We start from the raw sequence: 25,650 nt of genomic DNA, 5'->3' as shown, positions 1-25,650 counted from the left end.
ATTTCATATATATATATATATATATATATATATATATATATATATATATATATATATATATATATATATATATATATATATATATATATATATATATATATATATATATATATATATATATATATATATATATATATATATATATATATATATATATATATATATAAATCTATACCGAGTTTACTACATTTATATCGAGTGATAAATCATAAATAAATTTTTGCGAAGTTTCCTTACAATTGCTTCAGATTTAAATATTTCCCATATTTTTTTTACTAACATTGTGTTCCATCCTAGTGCATTAGCAGACTTAAATTTTGAGTCTATAAATTTTGTAGAAGTCTATCAAATTCTGTCCAGATCGAGTGATACTTAAATGTATGTATTTGGGACAAACCTTTATATATAGCCCCCAACACATTTGACGGATGTGATATGGTATCGAAAATTTAGATCTACAAAGTGGTGCAGGGTATAATATAGTCGGCCCCGCCCGACTTTAGACTTTCCTTACTTGTTTTTTACTAACATTGTGCTCCACCCTAGTACATTAGCCGACTTAAATTTTGGGTCTATAGATTTTGTAGACGTCTATCAAATTCTGTCCAGATCGAGTGATATTTAAATGTATGTATTTGGGACAAACCTTTATATATAGCCCCAACACATTTGATTTTAATTTCCATTAAAAATATTAAAATAAATAATATAAATAATTATTAAAATATTGTTTTAGTAATAATTTTTTTTATTAAATATCAGAACATTATTGAATAATAAGGGAGAGGTTGACCACGAATTTCCCTTGTGTCTTCAGGCAAAATTAGAATTGAAGTAGAAATATATCTATTGCGGAGCCGCATGGAAAAAGTACACCCAAAGAAAAAATACTTCCCTCCGGAACGAAATTTTAGACAAACGAAATTCCTCTTTCTTATAAAGTATTTATATCTCATCTTATTTCCACTGTTGCTTCTTTCCTTATTTATCTCGCTTAGTTATTTTCCATCTCTGGGCTATGATTGCACATCGTACATTTTTTATGAATCCCCCATTTATCTTTCCCAAGAAATGCAACCCCAAAATCGTTTACTCTCTCTGTTCTACTATGTATGGCCATGTGAATCTCCACACTATACCCCACCTACTTATTTCAACCCTTGTTAGTCAATGTTTGATAGCTTCTGTGGGTTATTATTAAGATGTTAGCCCGGACAAATGATGATTCAACAGTTTATTTACAAAACAAATATTAAATCCATCTCAGTGGTAGCATTACAATTTCCTTAGGCAACTCGCGGTGAACACTTATATTTATGTCCTTAGCCATACTTTAGATAATTCAGATTGATGAAAAAATAACCGTTTTAGTAACACAGATTGTGACCTTGTTTCGATGACACACAATTTTTTCTATTGTAAGGATAAATATATTGGATAGAAGGCTATTTTAATTAAAAGAAAAAAAATTGTTTGAAATGATTTTTCTTCCTTTAAAATAAATAACTTTTAATTAAAACACAGTTTGCTTTAACCCTTAAATGAACAAGATTGCCGATTCTTCCGAAAAAAAAAAAAAAAAAAAAAAATATATATATATTATATATATATATATATATATATATATATATATATATATATATATATATATATATATTATATATATATATATATATATATATATATATATATATATATATATATATATATATATATATATATATATATATATATATATATATATATATATATATATATATATATATATATATATATATATATATATATATATATATATATATATATATATATACAGTGCGCATTAAACTACGTTTTTATTTACAATTTGATTTAAGTAGAGAATACACTGAAAAAAAAATATTTACGCGATATTAAAGATTACGCAACCCAAATTTTAGGATGCGAAATTTTCAAAATATTAAGGACAAATTTCTTTAAAATAATGAAATTTTAATTAAAATAAAGTTTATGATCTTTGCTGCAAAATTTTGTTTCATTACAAAGCATATTTTATAAAAATTGCGTTATGATGTTTCAAATGCAATAAACTTGATTTCATAGAACTCGGTCAGAATGTTAAGACGTAAGATTTTTTTCTGGCTGTATCTTAAAAGATACAGTGCGTATTTAAGGGTTAAAAATTTCGTATTTAGTCAATACTATTTTTTCACTATATAACTCTGTTATTGATTATTTTATTAATTGACATCAAAATATAGTATAAAATTCCCTTCTGATGAAGTGATGTGCAACGAATACTTAAATGGTTGACATCCACCGTATAAAATTCACTGCTTCCTGATCTGATTTCACACCACTTTAAGGATTCAAAAATATTGTTAGTGTTGTTATGTTATTTGGTTAATATATATATATATATATGGTTAAAATATATATATATATATATATATATATATATATATATATATATATATATATATATATATATATATATATATATATATATATATATATATATATATATATATATATATATATATATATATATATATATATATATATATATATATATATATATATATATATATATACAGTGCGCATTAAACTACGTTTTTATTTACAATTTGATTTAAGTAGAGAATACACTGAAAAAAAAATATTTACGCGATATTAAAGATTACGCAACCAAATTTTAGGATGCGAAATTTTCAAAATATTAAGGACAAATTTCTTTAAAATAATGAAATTTTAATTAAAATAAAGTTTATGATCTTTGCTGCAAAATTTTGTTTCATTACAAAGCATATTTTATAAAAATTGCGTTATGATGTTTCAAATGCAATAAACTTGATTTCATAGAACTCGGTCAGAATGTTAAGACGTAAGATTTTTTTCTGGCTGTATCTTAAAAGATACAGTGCGTATTTAAGGGTTAAAAATTTCGTATTTAGTCAATACTATTTTTTCACTATATAACTCTGTTATTGATTATTTTATTAATTGACATCAAAATATAGTATAAAATTCCCTTCTGATGAAGTGATGTGCAACGAATACTTAAATGGTTGACATCCACCGTATAAAATTCACTGCTTCCTGATCTGATTTCACACCACTTTAAGGATTCAAAAATATTGTTAGTGTTGTTATGTTATTTGGTTAAAATTTCGTCCTATTTATAGGTCATTTTATCAATCTTGACATAGCATGCTAAACATTTTTATATATTTTAGTTTCCATTTACAAACTTGACGGTAACATTTCACCATCGCAAATATATAAGTTTTAAGCGTTAGTTCGACATTTTTAGCTTTTGTTTTGTCAATGACATGGATAAAATTAAAATAATTACTATACATTTCGCATAAATAAATTTCTTTTGTTCTTTGGTTTGTGGTTTGGTTTCAATTTCTTTTCGGTTCTGCATCATCGACAATGGCGCAAAATCGACGCAATAACCAAAACCAAATCGCCAAGGAATGAGAACGAACCCAAAGGCAAATAAACTTAATTTAATAAGAAATACAACAAATGCAAAAGAAACAAAAAGTAAAACCTCATGGGGGTATGAACGGATATAAAGACAACACGCCATTTCTTTATAGTACATAAAGGTTTATATTAAGTATTCCAAAGACTAAGAAAACAAATACGAACAAAAAAAAGCCTAAAAACACCAAACACAATTAATTATCCGCACATAGTATTCGTCAATAAAAGCAGGCTACAGCAAAAGAGGTCAGTCCAAAGAATTCTAAAAAGAAACAAGACAATTACAGAAATACATTCACATGCGCGCAGTTTATTTGTATTCCAGATCTCTAATATTTGGGAAAAATAATAAAAAATATTTCTTGATGAATTATTAATAATATTCCCTGTCACACTCAAGGATAGTGTGATTCACACTGAATAATATAAACTTATATCCAAAATGTTAGCTTTGTTAGCTCTGAAAAATTTATTACCACCAGAGAAGGAATAGATTCACATCCTAGGTTGCGTTAGGTTAGCTGGTAGCCTGGTGTATCAGGCTCACTTATACTATTCAGTCCATTGTGATACCAGAGTGGTGAACTTCTTTCCTCAAGCTCAATGACAAGGGACCTTCTTGTTATAGCCGAGTCCGAACGACGTTCCACATTGCAGTGAAGCCACTTAGAGAAGCTTTGAAACACTCAGAAATATCACCAGCATTACTGAGGTTAGGTAATCAACCGTTGAAAAACTTTTTAGTGTTCGGTCGAAGCAGGAATCGAACCCACGTCCTTGTGTATGTAAGGCGGGCATGCTAACCATTGCACCACGGGGACTCCCTTGGTACATCCTAGAGCAAAATGTTATTCTTGGATGGGGAGATAACAATATTTTTGCCGTGAAAATGTTGTTTTCTCGCCAAACATAAAATTGTTGTCGAAATCAAATACATAATGTGCGAGAAAATAACATAGTTGCGACAAAAAACTTACATGTTTACCTCCAAAAATTAGAATTTCAGAGCCAAAGTTGCTGGTTTTCTTAAGAACTCGAAGTAGAGTCTTTCGAAGGTACGCAAATTTATAGTAATGTAAAAAATGTTAAGACCCCGAAGGCCAAAGGAGTTGTGGCGATATCGGTCTATTTCCCAACATTGAAAATAATTTTTAAATTGGGCACCAATGTTAGAGCAATTTTAAAGAGAATGATATAAACGTGTAAGGGAATGCGCCAAACTCAGTGTTGCCAGATCATCAATTTGACGATTTTTATGGTATATTTTTATACCCTGCGCCACACTGTGGAACATGGTATTATAAGTTAGTGCATATGTTTGTAACACCCAGAAGGAGACGTGATGGACACATGGTGTCTTAGGCAATAATGCTCAGGGTGGGTCCCTGAGTCGATATAACCATGTCCGTCCGTCCGTCTGTCTGTGAACACATTTTTGTGATCAAAGTCTAGGTCGCAATTTAAGTCCAATCGCCTTCAAATTTGGCACATGTTCCTAATTTGGGTCAGAATAGAACCCTATTGATTTTGGAAGAAATCGGTTCAGATTTAGATATAGCTCCCATATATATCTTTCGCCCGATATGCACTAATATGGACCCAGCAGCCAGAGCCAAATTTTATACCGATTTGCTTGAAATTTTGTACAAACATAACACTTAGTCGTATAGTCAAGTGTGCAAAATTTGATCGAAATCGGTTCAGATTTAGATATAGCTCCCATATATATGTTTTTTCTAATTTCGACAAAAATGGTCAAAATACCAACATTTTCCTTGTTAAATCGCCACTGCTTAGTCGAAAAGTTGTAAAAATGACTCTAATTTTCCTAAACTTCTAATACATATATATCGAGCGATAAATCATAAATAAACTTTTGCGAAGTTTCCTTAAAATTGCTTCAGATTTAAATGTTGCCCATATTTTTTTACAAAAATTGTGTTCCACCCTAGTGCATTAGCCAACCTAAATTTTGAGTCTATAGATTTTGTAAAAGTCTATCAAATTCTGTCCAAATCGAGTGATATTTAAATGTATGTATTTGGGACAAACCTTTATATATAGCACCCAACACATTTGACGGATGTGATATGGTATCGAAAATTTAGATCTACAAAGTGGTGCAGGATATAATATAGTCGGCCCCGCCCGACTTTAGACTTTCATTACTTGTTTTTTATTATTTTTTTTATTTTTTGTTATTTTTACACTAATTCTCCTTATTTTGTGTAAAATACATTCTGCATCGCAACTCGAGAAACCTATTTGGCTTTAAATCTAGGATCAATAAAATTAAAATAAAATACAGATTTCATTTATCGAATTTTCATCTCTTTTCGCGGTACACTAATGAAGTTATTCACGTTCAAACAAATACCTGTTTAAAAATCCAGATTATAACGGGTACTTCAAAATAACAAATGTTTTTTTAATTCCAAAAAAAAAACTTTAAACCAAAGATGCTTAATCCTCAATATAAGTACAAGGTTTCAAAACCGTTTTTATTTTAAATCTAAAGATTCAATATTTCAGTTAATTTAAGGACGATTTCTTTAAATCAAAAATTTGCTTCTTTACTTTAAAGAAAATTTGCCTTAGTTCAAAGACATACAGATTTAACGGTGGGACCCAAAATTCCAAAATTTGTGTCCTAAATTTAATAAACAGTTTTTTTTGAAGCAAAGATTACAAACTTTATTTTAATTAAAATTCATTATTTAAAAAAAATGTTCTTAATATTTTGTAAATTGCTTGTCCTAGAATTTATTTATTTATTGCTATGGTAAGCCAGTTCGAAGGTAAATTCATGAATACAATAAGTTTATATAGTAACGTTAGACTTAAATATAATAATTACGGACAAGAAAAAAAAATAATAAGGGTTATAAAAAAACTGGTTTAAATGATCAAAGTAAATTCAACTTCTTCAGAGTATAAAAAAGTGACTATTACAACCAGAAAAAAATAAGTTGAGAAGAAAAAAACAAAATCTGGTGTACGTTGGCATAATACAGGGATAGTAACAAACAGGAATCAGTGAGACGATCACATTACAGGAATCGGTGAGACGACAATCAGGAAACAGTAAATAGAAGCAAATAATAGAACGGTAGTTGTATGAACAATTTGCTGACAGACGACATAGGTTAACAGAAACAACTTGGAAGGCAGTGACAGTGATACGTTCAGATCAGGAAAGAAGTCAACTAGAACAACTCACGAGACATTTAATTTTTCCGAGGTACGAGGAAAACAGACTTTGGTAGAATTATAACTAAGTTTCATGACAAAGCTTAAAGTGGTGTTCGATGCTGGGCGACGTGTAGCAAACCCCGTTTAACAGTACGTATCGGATCAGATAAATCAAATACGTTGCTAAATTCATTATAATGTTTACAGAGCCGATAAAAGGAATTGTGCTCCTCGTAATTATTTCTACAGACGCGTAGTTTTAATGGAAAATATTGTCGTGTGACACGTGAAGGCACATTAATGCCTAGTTTACTAATTAATTGTTGTGAGTTAATTTCACCTTTCAAGAGTCTAATAATGAAAACCACATCAAACACTATACGTCTCCGCTCCAGTGTCGGTGTCGGTTGCGTAATCTATAATATCAAGTTATTTTTTTTATTTTCAGTGTGGCGACAATTACCATATTAACCACGCCGTAATTGATTCTTACAGTTTTTTGAGAATTTTCTTTAGCTATAGTTAGCATCAGCTTAACAACGGACAGATGTTGCACCTAGAGAAAGAATATGATCACCTTAAACCAGGTTGGGGGTTTCCCCACCCAAATTTAGGGGATTTTTCACTTATGGAGGGATTTTGGGGGAATACTGGTGCCGACACTAGCTTTTAATTTATTTTTTTATCTAATTGGGTTTTGTTATAGTTTTCAAAAGTATTTCCCCTTTTGTTTTTCTTTTTCAAAAATGTTCAAAATTTTTCGAAATAACTATTCTGTAATTTTTGATAAATCGAGTTTTTTTCGAATTTTTTCTTTTTGTATTTATAAATCGAATTTTTACTATTTATTTTATAACTAATTTGGCATAGACCATTTGTACCTTGAATTATTTTTTCCCCGATTTTTCAATTGATTTGTTATAATTTTTTGTTAAAATAATTAATTAATTTTTGAAGGGATCACTATAGTATCTTTACACAAAATTTAGAGAATCATTTTGTATCTATATACATTTTTAAAAAAGTTTGGGGCTTTTTGAAAAAAAATCTAGAGCAATTTAGGATTTTTTTTCTTAAAACTTAAGATTTTTAAATTGGTCAAAAATAGTTTTTATTGAAAGCTTGAGGAATGTGAAAAGTTTCCGAAATTTTGATTTAATTTACTTCTTCATTTGAATCAATAAAAATTAATTAAACAACTGAGGATTCCTTTGACAAAACCAACTATTTACGTATAATATTAATTTTTTAATATATTAGTTGTTATATATTAATTACATATTTTATTCTAATAAGCAAAGTTGTTTATTTACTCTTTACGACACGACCCCTTAAGTCAAAGACAATAAACTTGAGGAAGATAGGAAATTGGCTTGCGTTCTACCAAATGTTGCATTTACCATGTTAGTTCAATACATGTTTGTAATCTTTTAGTTGTTTTTCGTTTTTATTTTTTAAATGAAAAATTTTATTTTCTTAATGAAACAATGCTAAATTTTAGCCAACAACAAAATAAATTACATTTTCCCCTTTATGGAAATTTATTTCATGCACTTAATTTCTTTTTATTTGCATTTTAATGCTATGCCAATACTTGTCGTATACGCGTTTGGTTCGAGTATTAAACTAATGTGGTAAATGGTTTTATGTGCTCAGTAGCCAATCTCCCATCTTCCTCTTCTATAATCTTTGCCTTAAATAACCCTTTGGTAGTACTTCGTGCCATTAAGAGTAAATAAACAAATACCATCAGAATCCTCAGTGGGAATATATTCAAAAGTGGTTTACTCGTGTATTGTGTTCTTATTTATTTTCAATTAATTTTGCTTACATACACCTTTCAATCGCAACATTTCCTCTTATATCCTTCTTCGCAAAATGTATTACTCCCCATGTTTCTCATTTTAGATAATTCCCTTCCACAACCTTACTCTAGAATTCTATTATTTTCCCAGGCATTTACATTTATATTCTAACAAATTTATCTGTAAATTATCTAATCACTCTTTGCTCTCTATTATCTCTGCACTTGCTCACTCTCCTTCATTCTTATCCTTGGATGTTTATCTTGGCCATTCATTGAACTGTATCAGATTTGTTTTTGCCCTTTGCATATATCCTTCCTGCACGTTTTGGTGTCTGTGAGTATTATCTTTACAGTCGCTACAACAATAGCACAGTCATAATAATGTGTCCTTCGTGTTTGTATTTGCAAGGACAACAATATTAGAGCTGTTTTATTTTCTTTTGTACGGGATAAAACATTTGTATGGTATACGCAGGATATTGTTGACATGTTTTGGATATCTCATCAGGAATAACTCATTGCCAATAGCAGTTTATTGTAAATGATTTTTGTATTTTAGAATGGCAACAAGATATAGTGAAGCGAAATAAATAGATGCAGCTTATCATAAATTACCAATATCAAAAGGTATGCGAGCATTTTATACGATTTATTTGACCTGTAATATAAATAATGAGTAAAACAATAGTTAAAGTAGAAAGTCGGACGGAGCCAACTATAACACCTTAAACTACGCCTATTGAATTTATCAACATAAGCATTTGTGGGGTGTCATTGAAATAGGTTTGGGAAAACCCGTAAGAAGAAAATGAAGGGTTACATGTTTATCTCAATCTGAATAGAAACGCCTGATCTTAAGAGCTATACTTGATTTCACTCTTACAGATATAGTAATAACTAACGGTGTTTTCTTTTCTTGTAACAAAATGCTCTTTTTTGTGCATTTTGCCTGAAAAATGTACTTTTTAGGGTTTTTTCCAAAAAAAAAAAAAAAAAACAAGTATATACGGCCGTAAGTTCGGCCAGGCCGAAGCTTATGTACCCTCCACCATGGATTGCGTAGAAACTTCTACTGAAGACTGTCATCCACAATCGAATTGGGTTGCGGTAACACTTGCCGATGGCAAGGTATCTTAAAACTTCCTAACACCGTAATAAAGGGTGATTCTTTTGAGGTTAGGATTTTCATGCATTAGTATTTGACAGATCACGTGGGATTTCAGACATGGTGTCAAAGAGAAAGATGCTCAGTATGCTTTGACATTTCATCATGAATAGACTTACTAACGAGCCACAACGTCGAATTTTCAGTGAATGGGCCCTAGAAAAGTTGGCAGAAAATCCGCTTTTTTATCGACAAATTTTGTTCAGCGATGAGGCTCATTTCTGGTTGAATGGCTACGTAAATAAGCAAAATTGCCGCATTTGGAGTGAAGAGCAACCAGAAGCCGTTCAAGAACTGCCCATTCATCCCGAAAAATGCACTGTTTGGTGTGGTTTGTACGCTGGTGGAATCATTGGACCGTATTTTTTCAAAGATGCTGTTGGACGCAACGTTACGGTGAATGGCGATCGCTATCGTTCGATGCTAACAAACTTTTTGTTGCCAAAAATAGAAGAACTGAACTTGGTTGACATGTGGTTTCAACAAGATGGCGCTACATGCCACACAGCTCGCGATTCTATGGCCATTTTGAGGGAAAACTTCGGAGAACAATTCATCTCAAGAAATGGACCGGTAAGTTGGCCACCAAGATCATGCGATTTGACGCCTTTAGACTATTTTTTGTGGGGCTACGTCAAGTCTAAAGTCTACAGAAATAAGCCAGCAACTATTCCAGCTTTGGAAGACAACATTTCCGAAGAAATTCGGGCTATTCCGGCCGAAATGCTCGAAAAAGTTGCCCAAAATTGGACTTTCCGAATGGACCACCTAAGAGGCAGCCGCGGTCAACATTTAAATGAAATTATCTTCAAAAAGTAAATGTCATGGACCAATCTAACGTTTCAAATAAAGAACCGATGAGATTTTGCAAATTTTATGCGTTTTTTTTTTTTTTAAAGTTATCAAGCTCTTAACAAATCACCCTATATATACCACATAGTCCATACGTGGTATATATTAAACTAAAAAGGCCGATAAAATATGTATATAATTAAGTTTAAAGTTTCTATAGAAATAAAATTTTGACAACATTTTCTATAGAAATAAAATTTGCAAAAAATTTTCTATAGAAATAAAATTTTGACAAAATTTTCTATAGAAATAAAATGTTGACAAAATTTTCTATAGAAATAAAATTTTGACAAAATTTTCTATAGAAATAACATTTTGACAATGTTTTCTATAAAAATAAAATTTTGGTAGATTATTTTTGGCTCGAGTGGCAACCATGATTATGAACCGATATGGACCAATTTTTGTGTGATTGGGGATCGGCTATATATAACTATAGACCGATACGGACCAATTTTGGCATGGTTATTAGCGGCCTTATACTAACACCACGTTGCAAATTTCAGCCGGATCGGATGAATTTTGCTCCTCCAAGATACTCCGGAGATCAAATCTGGGGAACGGTTTATATGGGGGCTATATATAATTATGGACCGATATGGACCAATTCTTGCGTGTTTCTTAGATACCACATTCTAGCACCATGTTCCAAATTTCAACCGGATCGGATGAATTTTGCTCCTCCAAGAGGATCCGGAGGACAAATCTGTGGATCGATTTATATGGGGGCTATATATAATTATGGGCCGATATGGACCAATTCTTGCGTGGTTGTTAGAGACCATATACTAACACCACGTACCAAATTTCAACCGGATCGGATGAATTTTGCTCCTCTAAGAGGCTCCGGAGGTCAAATCTGGGGAGCGGCTTATATGGGGGCTATATATAATTACGGACCGATATTGACCAATTTTTGCATGGTTGTTAGAGACAATATACTAACACCACGTACCAAATTTCAATCGGATCGGATGACTTTTGCTCCTCGTAAGAGGCTCCGGAGGTTAAATCTGGGGATCGGTTTATATGGGGGCTATATATAATTATGGGCCGATGTGGACCAATTTTTGCATGATCATTAAAGAACATATACCAACATCATGTACCAAATTTCAGCCGGATCGGATGAAATTTGCTTCTCTTAGAGGCTCCACAAGCCAAATCGGGGGTTCGGTTTATATGGGGGCTATATAATTATGGACCGATGTGGACCAATTTTCGCATGGTTGTTAGAGACCATATACTAACACCATGTACCAAATTTCAGCCGGATCGGATGAAATTTGGTTCTCTTAGAGGCTCCGCAAGCCAAATCGGGGGATCAGTTTATATGGGGGCTATATGTAATTATGGACCGATATGGACCAATTTCTGCATGGTTGTTAGAGACCATATACTATCTCCATGTACCAAATTTACCGGATCGGATGAAATTTGCTTCTCTTAGAGCAATCGCAAGCCAAATTTGGGGGTCCGTTTATATGGGAGCTATACGTAAAAGTGGACCGATATGGCCCATTTGCAATACCATCCGACCTACATCAATAACAACTACTTGTGCCAAGTTTCAAGTCGATAGCTTGTTTCGTTCGGAAGTTAGCGTGATTTCAACAGACGGACGGACGGACGGACATGCTCAGATCGACTCAGAATTTCACCACGACCCAGAATATATATACTTTATGGGGTCTTAAGGCAATATTTCTATGTGTTACAAACGGAATGACAAAGTTAATATACCCTCAATTTATGGTGGAGGGTATAAAAACAGTGCGAAAACGCTTCGAATTTTGTTGTGAAAATAGTGACACGCATAGGGCAAATTGCGGGCATTTTCAGCATTGCCGACAAACAAGAGGGCTGCGATTGCCCTGTTTGCTCCTTTGAATTCTTTTTTGCCCGCTGAAATGATAGCATTTTTTTAGGTTGCTGGCAACATTTTAAAAATGCGAATGCTATACAGAAAAAGGCAAAGCACTTTTTTCAGAAAAGAAAGCACCATAATATTGAGTCGACTAATAAAAAAATCGTCCAATTAGTGTGGGTAATGTAGCTAAATTTGTGGAAATCAATACATGAAATTTGAGTAACATTGCTTAATAAATAAGAGTATTATGGCTAAATTTTAACCGATTTTTCAAATTCAATAGCGTTTATCCTTGTTCCAAAAAACTCTACATACCAAATTTCATAAAAAGTCCGTTAAAAATCGAGCAACAAATACATGGACAGACGGACGGACAGAAGTACGGACACCAAGGAATATATAGAGGAGGTGATTCTTAACGATCGGTGTATATTTTATGGTGTGTAAAATCAATATATCTGGTAGGCACATTTTTTGTCGGATGAAAGTTATTATACCCTGACCACTATGTGGCTTAGGGTATGAAAATGGACCTTACACTCAAAAAAAAAAGTTTATTGGATCCAAAGATTTTGACCTTCCCTTAAAGATTTTGACCTTCCCTTAAGGATTGATTCCGAGCCAAAGATGGGGTTTCTTTAAAATAAAGAACATTTTTAGCGACCTATCTGGCTTTAAATCTAGGGCCAATAAAATTAAAATTAGGATTTATCAAATTTTCATTCTCTTTTCGCGGTTTATTAATAAAGGTACTCACGTACAAACAAACGACAGTTTAAAAATCCAAATTATAACGGATGCTTCCAAGTAAAAAATGTTTTCTTAATTCCAAAAAAAAAAAATTAACCGAAGACGCTAAATCCTCAAAATAATTCTTAGCCTATATTTGAAGCGTTTTTATCTTAAATCTAAAGTTTCAATATTTCAGGTAATTTAAGGACAATTTCTTTAAATCAAAAATGTATTTTTTTACTTTAAGGAAAATTAGCCTTAGTTCAAAGACATGCGACATTAACGGAGGGTCGCAAATTTACAAAATTTGTGTCCTAAATTTAATGAAAAAAATTTTTAAAGCAAAGATTATACAATTTATTTTAATTAAAATGTCATTATTTTAAAGAAATTTGTCCTTAATATTTTGTAAATTTCGCATCCAAAAATTTAGGTTGCGTAATCTTTAATATCACGTAAATATTTTTTCAGTGTACATTCTACGTTCAAGCGTAACTCTTTATCTATCTAAAATATCGTGATATACACAAAGAAAATAAAAAACGTTTGGAAAATGTGTAGCGAAAACGTTTTTCTTTTGTTAGAATTTTTTAACTTCTTCGAAAATTACAAACTTTTATCACCAAAACAGTTTTTTGTTACAATTTGTTTTTTGCAATAAAAAAATAATTCTTGGTCCAAAAACACAGTACATTTCGTTTATATCAAGTACATTTTGAAGTTTCATAGTAAAAATGTAATATAGTAGTATGTGTTGTCGAACATCTTTTCGGAATCTTCCGAACATTTTTGGAATATATGTTAAAAAAACCTTTTGGAGTTCGGACGAAGCAGGGATTGAACTCACGACCCTTTGTATGCAAGTATGCTAAGGTATGCTAATCACTGCTCCACGGTGGCCAACTGAATGTATGTTTCTGTTAAATAAAATTTCTTTACATCGACTCGTTGGCGCCCAAAACTATGCTATATATGTAAATATAATTGTTTGAATGTTTGAGTTGCTTGCGACTAATTTCTTCTAAATTGTTTGCACTACAGAAAAGGGTTCTAAAAACTAAAAAACCTCGAGAAAGTGGGAAAGATGTGAGAGAAGATGCATTTAGCCAGAAAATATTGTTTTATGAAACTATTTTTACATCCTGTAAAAGTATTAATGTTTATCACAAAACGTATATACCTTTCTTCCAAACAAATCTCAGCGAAAGGAAAATGGGAAACGATATTTGTTTGTCTAAAATTTGTCATAATTATATGGCATATAAATCTAAGCTACATTTAAATCTGAACCGATATAAGTGAAACCTTGCAGGTTTATGTGACAATATCCTTGTGTTAAATTTGTCCAAACTTTGTAGTAACAATAATTAGATTAACAGACAACTCACAAGGGATCTAGTGGACCAGACATTTTTTCTCGGAGAACACAGCTATTGCACCCCGACCACAGAATGGTGTGAAGTATAAAAAATATGGCCATTTGTATTGACACGAATTTTTGTATTCAACAGTGTTGGCTTTTGTTTGTTTATTTTTGTGTTTTTGCGTGTATTTCTGACGAAATGTTTTTCCGTTTTAAATATTTCATATTTTTTGCGTTTTTGGTAAAATGCCATTTGACCATTTGAAAAATATAGTACACAATAGGAGCGTAATGATGATGACAAGGAAATGTGAGTGAACCACACAATATTCAGTCATTCAGTCCATATAATTCACATGATGATGATGATGATGATTATGATCAAGAGTGTTGATGACGTTGCAAAATACTGATGCTGAGGATTTCCTCTACTCAAAAACAAAAATAATTAAATTCTATAAAATATTTGGTAAAAAAGAAATTACAAAGAATGCACGAGACTCAAATATAACGCCCTCTACCTTAAGCATTTTTCAAAAAACTTTTCAGTTTCTATGATATTGTCATTGCATTTGGGACAAAAAGCAGATTGTGAGAATTGTTATTTAAAAAAGTCAAATACGTATTTTATAAATATCTAGAAAATTTAATACTTTGCCTTTTGGCAGTTAAATGTGCAAAATGTTTACCATTTTCAATTGATTTATTCAAAAATAAAAACATTGTGAATCTTTTTGTTTTAATTTATTTTTCTTATTCCTTCCCCTAGAAAGTGCAATTCAATTTGGGTTAATGACAAATGAGAAATTAACCTTGAAAAGTGAAAACAAAGTGAAATTGAGAATATTCCTTGTGTTCATATTTTAAACATTTTTTGGGAATTATTAAACGAACCAAGAACGAGTAAACAATTTATTTAAAAAGAGCGCTATAAAATATTTGCAATAAATTGCATTAAAAAGAAGCAATCACCCAAGGATAAAAAAATGCAAAGGATTAAAAGTATGTTGAACGAACGATTCCGTGTGGAGAGCAGAGTACAACAGTTGAAGGCCCTGCCAAGGAATACAACTTTTCAAAGTGTCGTGGCTGCATTAATCTCTGTGGGAGTATTATCATGGTAAGTCGAAGTTTATTTATTTCTATAAAATTTTATAAAATTTATTTGTACATATGTATTATATTTACTGATAGTAAATATTATTGGTGTCATGGGAGAAAAATCAATTGGAATTCGAAAGTGTTAAAAAAGACTCCAAAATGACAAAACAACAATAGAAGAATATTTTTATTTTCCAATTACTTCACTCTATCCTTTTATGTCGTTTTTTGGGAGATATTTTGACTCCACATTGGCAAAGAAAATAACAATAACAGAATATTTTATTTTCCCTAGGGCCTCACTTCATCCTTGTTTTAGTTTTGTGATTTTTTTTTGCGATTCAGATCAATATTTGTACGAAAGAGTTCGAATAGAAACCGTTTGGAAAACTAAAAGCGACCCAAGGCAGGCATGGAAAATGCAGTACTATAGTACTTTTTTCAGTACCATGGTATCCCCGCGAATGATTTAGTACATTTTGTGTATACAGTTTTGAGCCGATATCAGATTTTGACAAAATATTTTAATATTTTGAGAAAGTCTTTAACAAACATATTTGCTAATGGTCTTTTACAAAATTGGCAAAACAGACAAGTTAAGAAAATCGGCAAGAAAATCTCGATTTTTTAAAAGCAAGAGTCAAAAACACGATTGTCTTGAATTTCAAGAATGTTTTCGTCGTAAAAAGCATGTGATTCTATACTACGCTTCCACACGAACACTTTCTAGAGAAGAAGTTATCGATCACTTAGTAAAATAATGTGAATCATTACAGTCACGGTTGAAACTTGAGATAAAAACAATCTACCAACATTTGGAGAAAATCTTACCAAAAAGTACCAAAATATTATTATTATTATTTATCAAAAATTATTTATCAAAAATGTATATCATCAGAAAGTTTTGTCAAAATTTTATTTGTATAGAAAAATTTGCCAAATTTTATTTCTATAGAAAATTTCGTCAAAATTTTATTTCAATCGAAAATTTTGTCAAAATTTTATTTCAATAGAAAATTTTGTCAAAATTTTACTTCTGCATAAAATTTTGTCAAATTTTTTTTTCTATAGGAAATTTTGTCAAAATTTTATTTCTATAGAAAATTTTGTCAAAATTTTAATTCTATAGAAAATTTTGTCAAAATTTTATTTCTATAGAACATTTTGTCAAAATTTTATTTCTACAGAAAATTTTGTCAAAATTTTATTTGTATAGAAAATTTTGTCAATATTTTGTTTCTATAGAAAGTTTTGTTAAAATTGTATGTCCATAGAAAAAATTGTCAATATTTTATTTCTATATAAAATTTTGTCATAATTTTATTTCTATAGAAAATGTTGTAAAAATTTTATTTTATTTTTTGTCAAAATTTTATTTCTATAGAAAATTTTATCAAATTTTTTGTCAAAATTTTATTTCTATAGAAAATGTTGTCAAAAATTTATTTCTACAGAAAATTTTGTCACAATTTTATTTCTATAGAAAATTTTGTCAAAATTTTATTTCTATAGCAAATGTTGTCAAAATTTTATTTTTACAGAAAATTTTGTCAATATTTTATTTGTATAGAAACTTTTGTCAATATTTTATTTCTAAAATTTGTTAAAATTGTATGTCTATAGAAAAAATTGTCAAAATTTTATTTCTATATAAAATTTTGTCATAATTTTATTTCTATAGAAAATGTTGTCATAATTTTATTTCTATAGAAAATGTTGTCAAAATTTTGTTTCTATAGAAAATTTTATCAATTTTTTTGTCAAAATTTTATCAAATTTTTTTGTCAAAATTTTATTTCTATAGAAAATGTTGTCAAAATTTTATTTTTATAGAAATTTTGTCAACATTTTATTTCTATAGAAAATTTTGCCAATATTTTATTTCCAAACAAAATTTTTTTCAAAATGTTGTTTCTGTAGAAAATGTTGCCAATATTTTATTTCTATAGAAAATTTTGTTAAAATTGTATGTCTATAGAAAAAATTGTCAACATTTTATTTCTACATAAAATTTTGTTTTATTTTTTGTCAAAATTTTATTTCTGTAGAAAATTTTTCGATTTTTTGTCAAAATCTTATTTCTATAGAAAATGTTGTGAAAATTTTATTTTTATAGAAATTTTGTCAACATTTTATTTCAATAGAAAATTTTGCCAATATTTTATTTCTGTAGAAAATTTTGTCAAAATTTTATTTCTGTAGAAAATTTTGCCAATATTTTATTTCTATAGAAAATTTTGTTAAAATTTTATTTCTACAGAAAATTTTGTCAAAATTTTATTTCTATAGAAAATTTTGTCAAAATTTTATTTCTGGTTTTGTTCTTTAAGCGTTATTGTTGTTTTTTGATTTCAGCTTAAAACCATGCATGTTGGTTAAGCTAAGTTTTATTTTTATAGAAGTTTTTGTCAAAATTTTATTTCTGTAGAAAATTTTGCCAATATTTTATTTCTATAGAAAATTTTGCCAATATTTTATTTCTATAGAAGTTTTTGTCAAAATTTTATTTCTGTTGAAAATTTTGCCAATATTTTATGTCTATAGAAATTTTTTAATTTTACAGAAAATTTTCTCAAAATTTTATTTATATAGAAAATTTTCTCAAAATTTTATTTGTATAGAAAATTTTCTCAAAATTTTATTTCTATAGAAAATTTTCTCAAAATTTTATTTCTATAGAAAATTTTCTCAAAATTTTATTTCTTTATAAAATTTTCTCAAAATTGTATTTCTATATAAAATTTTCTCAAAATTTTATTTCTATAGAAAATGTTGTCAAAATTTTATTTCTAAAGAAAATTTTGTCAAAATTTTATTTCTATAGAACATTTTGTCAAAATTTTATTTCTATAGAAAATTTTTCAAAATTTTATTTCTATAGAAAATTTTTCAAAATTTTATTTTATTTTTTGTCAAAAGTTTATTTCTATTGAAAATTTTGTCAAATTTTTTATTCTATAGAAAAGGTTGTCAAAATTTAATTTTATTTTTTGTCAACATTTTAATTTTATAAAAAATTTGTCAAAATTTATCTCTATAGAATATTTTGTAAACATTTTATTTCTATAGAAAATTCTGTCGTAAAAATATTTCATATAGAAAATTTATGAAGTATGAATTCTATTTTTTCTATGAATTTTCTATTTTTTTATGAATTCTACCAATCTACGAATTAGTAAAAAGAACTACCATTTTTGGAAGAATTCTAACAACTGTGGTCACCGTGATTACAATACTACGGTAGTCTTTGTAAGCGGATATAAAACTAAAAAAAAAAGAAAATATTTAAAATTGAGGAGTTGACATACAAAATTTTATTTTCTTTAAAGTTCAATTTAAAGAAGCTCTTGACAATAATCTTCCAATGGAATTCTTGTTAAAATTAGGGACAAGTACTTTTTCGCTCAAAAAATGTCTTTTTTGTACTTTTTTAAAAATTTGAATTTGCAAATCTACATATTTTCCAATTATTAGACATCCTTCCATGTGCCATGTAAACTGATACAAATAGTGGCCTAAATTTTAGGACTCGCAATTTGCACTATAGTAAGGGCACTTTTCTTTAAAATAAAGAGATTTTAATTGAAGGAGACTTCATAATTTTGGCATTTAAATATTATTCCATTAAAAATAGGGCACGAATCTTTGAAATTGGTGTCCCAATGTTTAGGTCGTATGTAATTGAAGTAAGGCAAATCTTCCCTAAAGTGAAGAAAAACATGTTTCATTTAATGAAATATATTTTAAATTAACTGAGACATTTTGAGGATTTTGCATCTTTGGATTAAAGTTTTTTTTTTATACAGGGTGGCTGATATGTAAAGCTCTATATATATTTTTTTACTGTTATTGTTTAATTTATTGTTTACTTTTATTGTTTAAAAGCAAGAAATATCGGAAATAGCATCAAATTTTACAATCAGTAGAATCAGAATTTGTGTGAAACCTCTCAAACACTGGACACTCTGAAACCGAACGCCTCTCAAAAGTAGACAATTGTCGTTTGCTATATTAACACATTAAAATTAATCTCTCAAAGCTGGACGCCTCCCAAATATGGAGAAAATTTAGGCGACCGTGGGTGTTCACTTCTGTATTTAAAAATATACACACGTATTTAAAATTCTCGAAATGTTTTTGCAGTCTAGAAATATGGACAAGGTCAACATAAATTGCGAGTACTTATTATATTCATTGATACATTATTTTCCCTTTAACAATTGGTCATTGGCCTGATTTTTATTTCTTATTTATAGCATTTCATTAATAATGATGACCGAGATTTAAATGAGACATTCATGTTTATCCACGCCTATATAATTTTGTTATGTGAAATTCCATGTGTATCAGTATTTAGGTGAAATGTTTTCTTTGGACATACATTTTCCATTAATTCATGTCGCCTATACATGCTATTGCGTTTTTGTTATTTGGTAAATGAATGTATGTCTGAAGCTAATACATAGTATTTCGATTCCTTCAATAAAAAAGCTAAAAATAATACAAAACCCGCCAAAGCAGTGCAAAAAATATTGTCATAAGCCTAAAGATTTCCATTTTTGGTTAGCATAGGTTAGGTTAGGTGGCAGCCCGATGTATCAGGCTCACTTAGACTATTAGTCCATTGTGATACCACATTGGTGAACTTCTCTTAGCATAGAAGACGCATTTTTCGGATGCAAAGATTTTTTACTTGAACAAAAGTCGATAAACTTTTCATTGAATGCATTTTGTCCTTACTAACAGTAAGGCGATTCGAATTCAAAAGTTGTTATGGTATCTTTCCATAAAATAGAGGTCAACTTGACTTAAATAAAAATGAATCACTTCTTAAGTATTATAGTAAAATTTCTTCAATTGTATGAATAATGTCTATCAAGATTTTATTTTAAAGACGCTTTTTACTTAAATATGAATATTTAAATTGCTGGTATTATCTATTAAGGATTTTGATGACAAAAGATGAAATAATTCATTCATTTAAAAATTTTCCCATTATCAAAAAGTGAATTGAATCGGCATCAATACCAAAATCATTAATGTAAAGACAAAAACTTTAGAACTGGATAAGCATTTTCTTCAGTCAAATAAATGCAGTAGTACAGTGGTAATCGAATTAGAGATTGACATATTAATTCGATGTTTATTTTTATGGACTAGAACAAGTAAAGTAGTCGTACATACACTGAAAAAAAAGCATACTCGGTTCCAAAGATTTTGTCTTTACTTTAAAAAATTTGGTATTGATTCCGAGCCAAAGAAGCGGAGAATACAAGTAAGGATACTTTTAAGACACAATTCTCTTTTAAATTTAGGTTTTGTGTTCTTGCTTCTAGGAAGCAAATTTTAATTTTTCGCTTTCTCAGCTTTTTTCTTCATATGCTATCAAAGTCCTTTAAAACGAGTTAACGGCAACTTTATTTTCCAAATTAGGACTCGACTTCCAGTAGAAATTATGCTATGTTTGAAGTAAAAAACTTCTTTAAAATAAAGTTTTGAAAAACATGTCCTATATTTGAACGATTTTTTGCTTTGTAGACAAGATGCAAAAAGACAACAAATTTAAAGACAATTTCATTAAATTTAAAGAATTTTTCTGAATTATTAAAGTCAAGTTGACCTTAGCCTATAAATTTTTTCTTTCATGTTAAGATACCCATTTTTAAGTCAAATCACTTAATTATAAGGACAATAAGACTTCATTGAAAAGTTTATCGACTTTTGGACAAGGAAAATAACTTTATTTTAGGGAAATGCGTCTTCCATGCTAAGCAAAATTTGTATTCGTATTTTAAAGACATGAAATCTTTGACCTCACGACAATATTTTTTTCAGTGTATGTACGTCTTCTAAAGATGATCCCATCGGACTTTCAAGTTATGGAAAAATGCTACAAAAATATTGTTTGGGTTGTACAATGTCTCCTCTGATTTGATGACGATGATACTGATATTATTTATTTTATCAAATGTAAATCTCAATTTAATTTGCGATTTACGGCCATTTTCATATATCTCCGTTAGACTTTAACTCCCAGTTAACAGAAAGTAAAATCAAAATATCTTCTCTCCGGTTAACTTTAACTGAATATTTTTTAGCAGTTAAGTTCCTAACTGGCATATGGAATATATAGACAAGATGACAGACATGTCCATAGTACGGTACGGTACGGTAGCTAACGTAGCACTAACGGAGCTTCCTGAAAATGGGGGTTAAAAGTCAGCTCTAAATGTTCAAAATTCTCATTAATTATCTAATGGTAAAATTGTATCCCACTGTTCCACGTAGCAAGTGACTGACTAACAAGAGACCACATAAAGCTTAGGTTCTTGTCGCTGTCCCTAGCGATTTCACTAGACTGACTAAAACTTATATGCCTGGCAGACAGCAGTGTTACCGTAGCGCCTCTTTAGTGACAAGTTTGCCACTTTTTTCAATCGATGATACCTGTCACCTTTTTGCTGTGTCACAAAATTTTTTTTAAACTTTTTACTATTCTGCGCCACTTTTTTGTTATGCTGTGTCACTTTTTTATTACATTAACTGTAATGTATTTTACACATTTAGATCGCAAATAGCGTTAAGATTTTAGATATGAATTCTTAAAAACTAATTGAGTTCATGAGTCGAATATTATGTTATTTTTCTTCTTTTTACCATAATATTTTCAATGTATACTTTTACCGCCTAAAAGTATACATACAAGATTTCTCTATAGTAGATGAATCGGGTTAATTTTCTGAATATAAATTATCAAATATTTTCAACTAAATAAATATAAAATATTAATTGACTATTTAAGATTTAAATTTAAAAAAGTTATTTCACGCTATATGATACACTGATATTGAATTTTGAAAAAGTATGCCACTATTCTAAAGTGAGTGTGTCACCTATTATGGCTTGTGACCACAGTTGCCACAGTAGAATTCTACCAAAAATGGTCGATTTTTTACTGTTTGGTAGATTGGTAGAATTTTTGATGTTTTGGTACAATCAATTTGCTATAGAAACACAATTTTGACCAACTTTTCTATAAAAATAAAATTTTGACAAAATTTTCAATAAAAATGAAATGTTGACAAAATTTTCTATAGAAATAAAATTTTGATAAAATTTTATATAGAAATAAATTGTGACAAAATTTTCAATAGAAATAAAATGTTGACAAAATTTTCTATAGAAATAAAATGTTGACAAAATTTTCTATAGAAATAAAATGTTGACAAAATTTTGTATAGAGATAAAATATTGACAAAATTTTCTATAGAAAAAAAAATGTCAAAACTTTTCTATAGAAAAAAATGACAAAACTTTTCTAAAGAAATAATTTTTTTTTATTACTATAGAAATAAAATTTTGTTTTTTTCATGTTTGGTAGATTTTTGGTAAATTTTTCTTCAAATTTTGGTAGACTATTTTTGGCACGAGTGGCAACCGTGCTTGTGACATTTTTTGTGCTACTTTTTAGAAATTCTAAACGATAACGCTGGCAGGCAAACATATATTCTGAGTTAGAGGCAAGATATCGCCACATAGGTGAAAAAAGACGGCATTTCACATTCTACTCCCTTCCTATTAAATTTCCATGTGGCTGTGGAGTCGGAGTCTTGGAGCCGACCCCGACTCCGGCCAAACCAAAATTTTAAAACACTTTATCTTTTTTTTGTAACTAAATATATATTTCAGAAAATTCATTGAGATCTTCAATCGATCAATGACTGTAATTGCGATGAAAGTTCCAATAATGAAGAATATTCAATATTTTCTAAAAGGTTATATTGGTTGTACCAAAAGCTGTACCATTTTTTTGACAGTCCGAAATTTTCATTCCATTTACTAGAATTTGGGATCCCTTTCGAAATATGAATCCTGTCGGCCCAGATTTTGATATAGTCGTTGTTACATAAACCTATTCTTGAGCGCATGGAAGCCTCCACAGTCGAGCAATACATGTTTGAATATTGATTATTTGATTTTTTTGTATTCAGTAAAATGCGGAATAGTAAAATAATCTTTAAAATAAAGTGTTGAAAGACATATCCTATTTTTGAACGCTTTTTGCTTTGTAGTGATGATACAAAAAGTCAACAATTGTAAAGACAATTCCATTAATTTTTATTTTTTTTTTTCAGAATTATTAAAGCCAAGTTGACCTTAGTTCAACAAAATTTTCTTTCATGTTAAGATACCCATTTTTAAGCGAAATCACTTAATTATAAGGACAAAACGACATTATTGAAAAGCTTATCGACTTTTGGTCAAGGAGAAAATCAATCGAAAATCAATCCTTGAAATTCACTGCTCAGAGGAGTGATTTGCTTTATATACTATAGAAAAATGTCTTTGCATTGTTTAAGGCGTTACATATGTTCGCTTGACGTTGCATAAGTTCGGGTTATGGTTTGCAAAGAAACAAGTGCTCACAAGTACTTAAGACGATTTAGGATCAAAAATTTAAACAAAAAAGAATTGTTACACTATAAGTGTAATTAAAAGGTGGCACAACATTAAACGAAGGTGGCACAAAAATGTAAAAAGTATAGTACACAAGTATCGCCGTTTGAAAAATTTGGTAAATTTGTCACCAAAGTAGCATAACTGTAACACAGAATACACACATTTCAGACAGGAGTTTTTACGATTATATTTTATTAAAATTTTATTCGATTAATCGATTATATTTCTATAAATAATAAAAATAAATAATAATTCTTACACAAGTTGTCTACAGTGAAACCTCTCAGAAGTGGACACTTACGGTCGCCTAAATTTTGTACACTTTTGAGAGGTATTCGAATGTCAGAGTGTCTAAGTTTTATGAACATTCAAAAAAAACTTGAACCTTCTATTCCACTGAAGCCAATTTAACTTTATTTTAGTTTATGGAATTATTATATTTTGGAGAAAGATTCCGTTACTCTAATATTTTTTTGCGTACATTAGTTAAATGAACTAAAAAATGAACTAAAAAATGGGCAAACAAATAATACACAAATAAAGAAAGATTTACTAAATTCGTACTTCTCACAAAATAGGTAATTATTTCTTTAAATGTGTAAATTTTACTACAAATGCGCCCATCTTGTACTTCGTACGACACTAAAGACATTCTTGCAATTTTTAACTCCAATTTTTTCCTTCAAACCACACAATTTTCTTTAACAATTGAAAAAAAAAAAAAACAAGTATATACGGCCGTAAGTTCGGCCAGGCCGAATCTTATGTCCCTCCACCATGAATTGCGTAGAAACTTCTACGAAAGACTGTCATCCACAAATTTCAACTCACTCGGATGAAATTTGCTTCCCCAAGAGGCTCCAAAACCAAATCGGGATCGGTTTATATGGGGGCTATAAATGATTATGGACTGATATGGACCACTTTTGGCATGGTTGTTAAATATCATATACTACCACCACGTACCAAATTTCAACCAGATCGGATGAATTTTGCTTCTCCAAAAGGCACCGGAGGTCAAATCTGGCGATCGGTTTATATGGGAGCTATATATAATTATGGACTGATAGGAACCAATTCCTGCATGGTTGTTGGATACCATATACTAACATCACGTACCAAATTTCAACCGAATGGGAAGAATTTTGCTCTTCCAAGGTGCTCCGGAGGTCAAATCTGGGGATCGCTTTATATGGGGCCTATATATAATTATGGACCGATATCGACCAATTTTTGCATGGGTGTTTGAGGCCATATATTAACACCACGTACCAAATTTCAACTGACTTAGATGAATTTTGGTCTTCCTAGAGGCTCCGGAGGTCAAATCTGGTGATCGGTTTATATGGGGGTTATATATAATTATGGACCGATATGGACCAATTTTTGCATGGCCATTAGAGACCATATACTAACATCATGTACCAAATTTCAGCCGGATCGGATGAAATTTGTTTCTCTTAGAGGCTCTGCAAGCCAAATCGGGGGATCGTTTTATATGGGGGCTATATATAATTATGGACCGATATGGACCAATTTTTGCATGGTCATTAGAGACCATATACTAACATCATGTACCAAATTCCAGCCGAATCGGATGAAATTTGTTTCTCATAGAGGCTATGCAAGCCAAA

General features: G+C 29.8%; 1 protein-coding gene across 2 annotated transcripts in view; it reads left to right on the top strand.

Annotated features, from left to right (window-relative positions):
- LOC142228212 (uncharacterized) overlaps positions 1-25,650 on the top strand; it is a 73,117-nt gene that overhangs the window by 1,474 nt on the left and 45,993 nt on the right. For both annotated transcript variants that reach the window (XM_075298578.1, XM_075298579.1), the window contains exon 2: positions 15,225-15,575. In XM_075298578.1, coding sequence (XP_075154693.1) covers positions 15,442-15,575 — 134 coding nt within the window. In that variant the 5' untranslated portion in view covers positions 15,225-15,441. The remainder of the gene's footprint in view (positions 1-15,224; positions 15,576-25,650) is intronic.

This window comes from Haematobia irritans, chromosome 3, assembly GCF_050003625.1.
Source record: "Haematobia irritans isolate KBUSLIRL chromosome 3, ASM5000362v1, whole genome shotgun sequence".
In the NCBI taxonomy this organism is placed as follows: Eukaryota; Metazoa; Arthropoda; class Insecta; order Diptera; family Muscidae; genus Haematobia; species Haematobia irritans.
The sequence above is the reverse complement of the archived record's forward strand: the minus strand, read 5'-3'. Positions and strand labels throughout refer to the sequence as shown.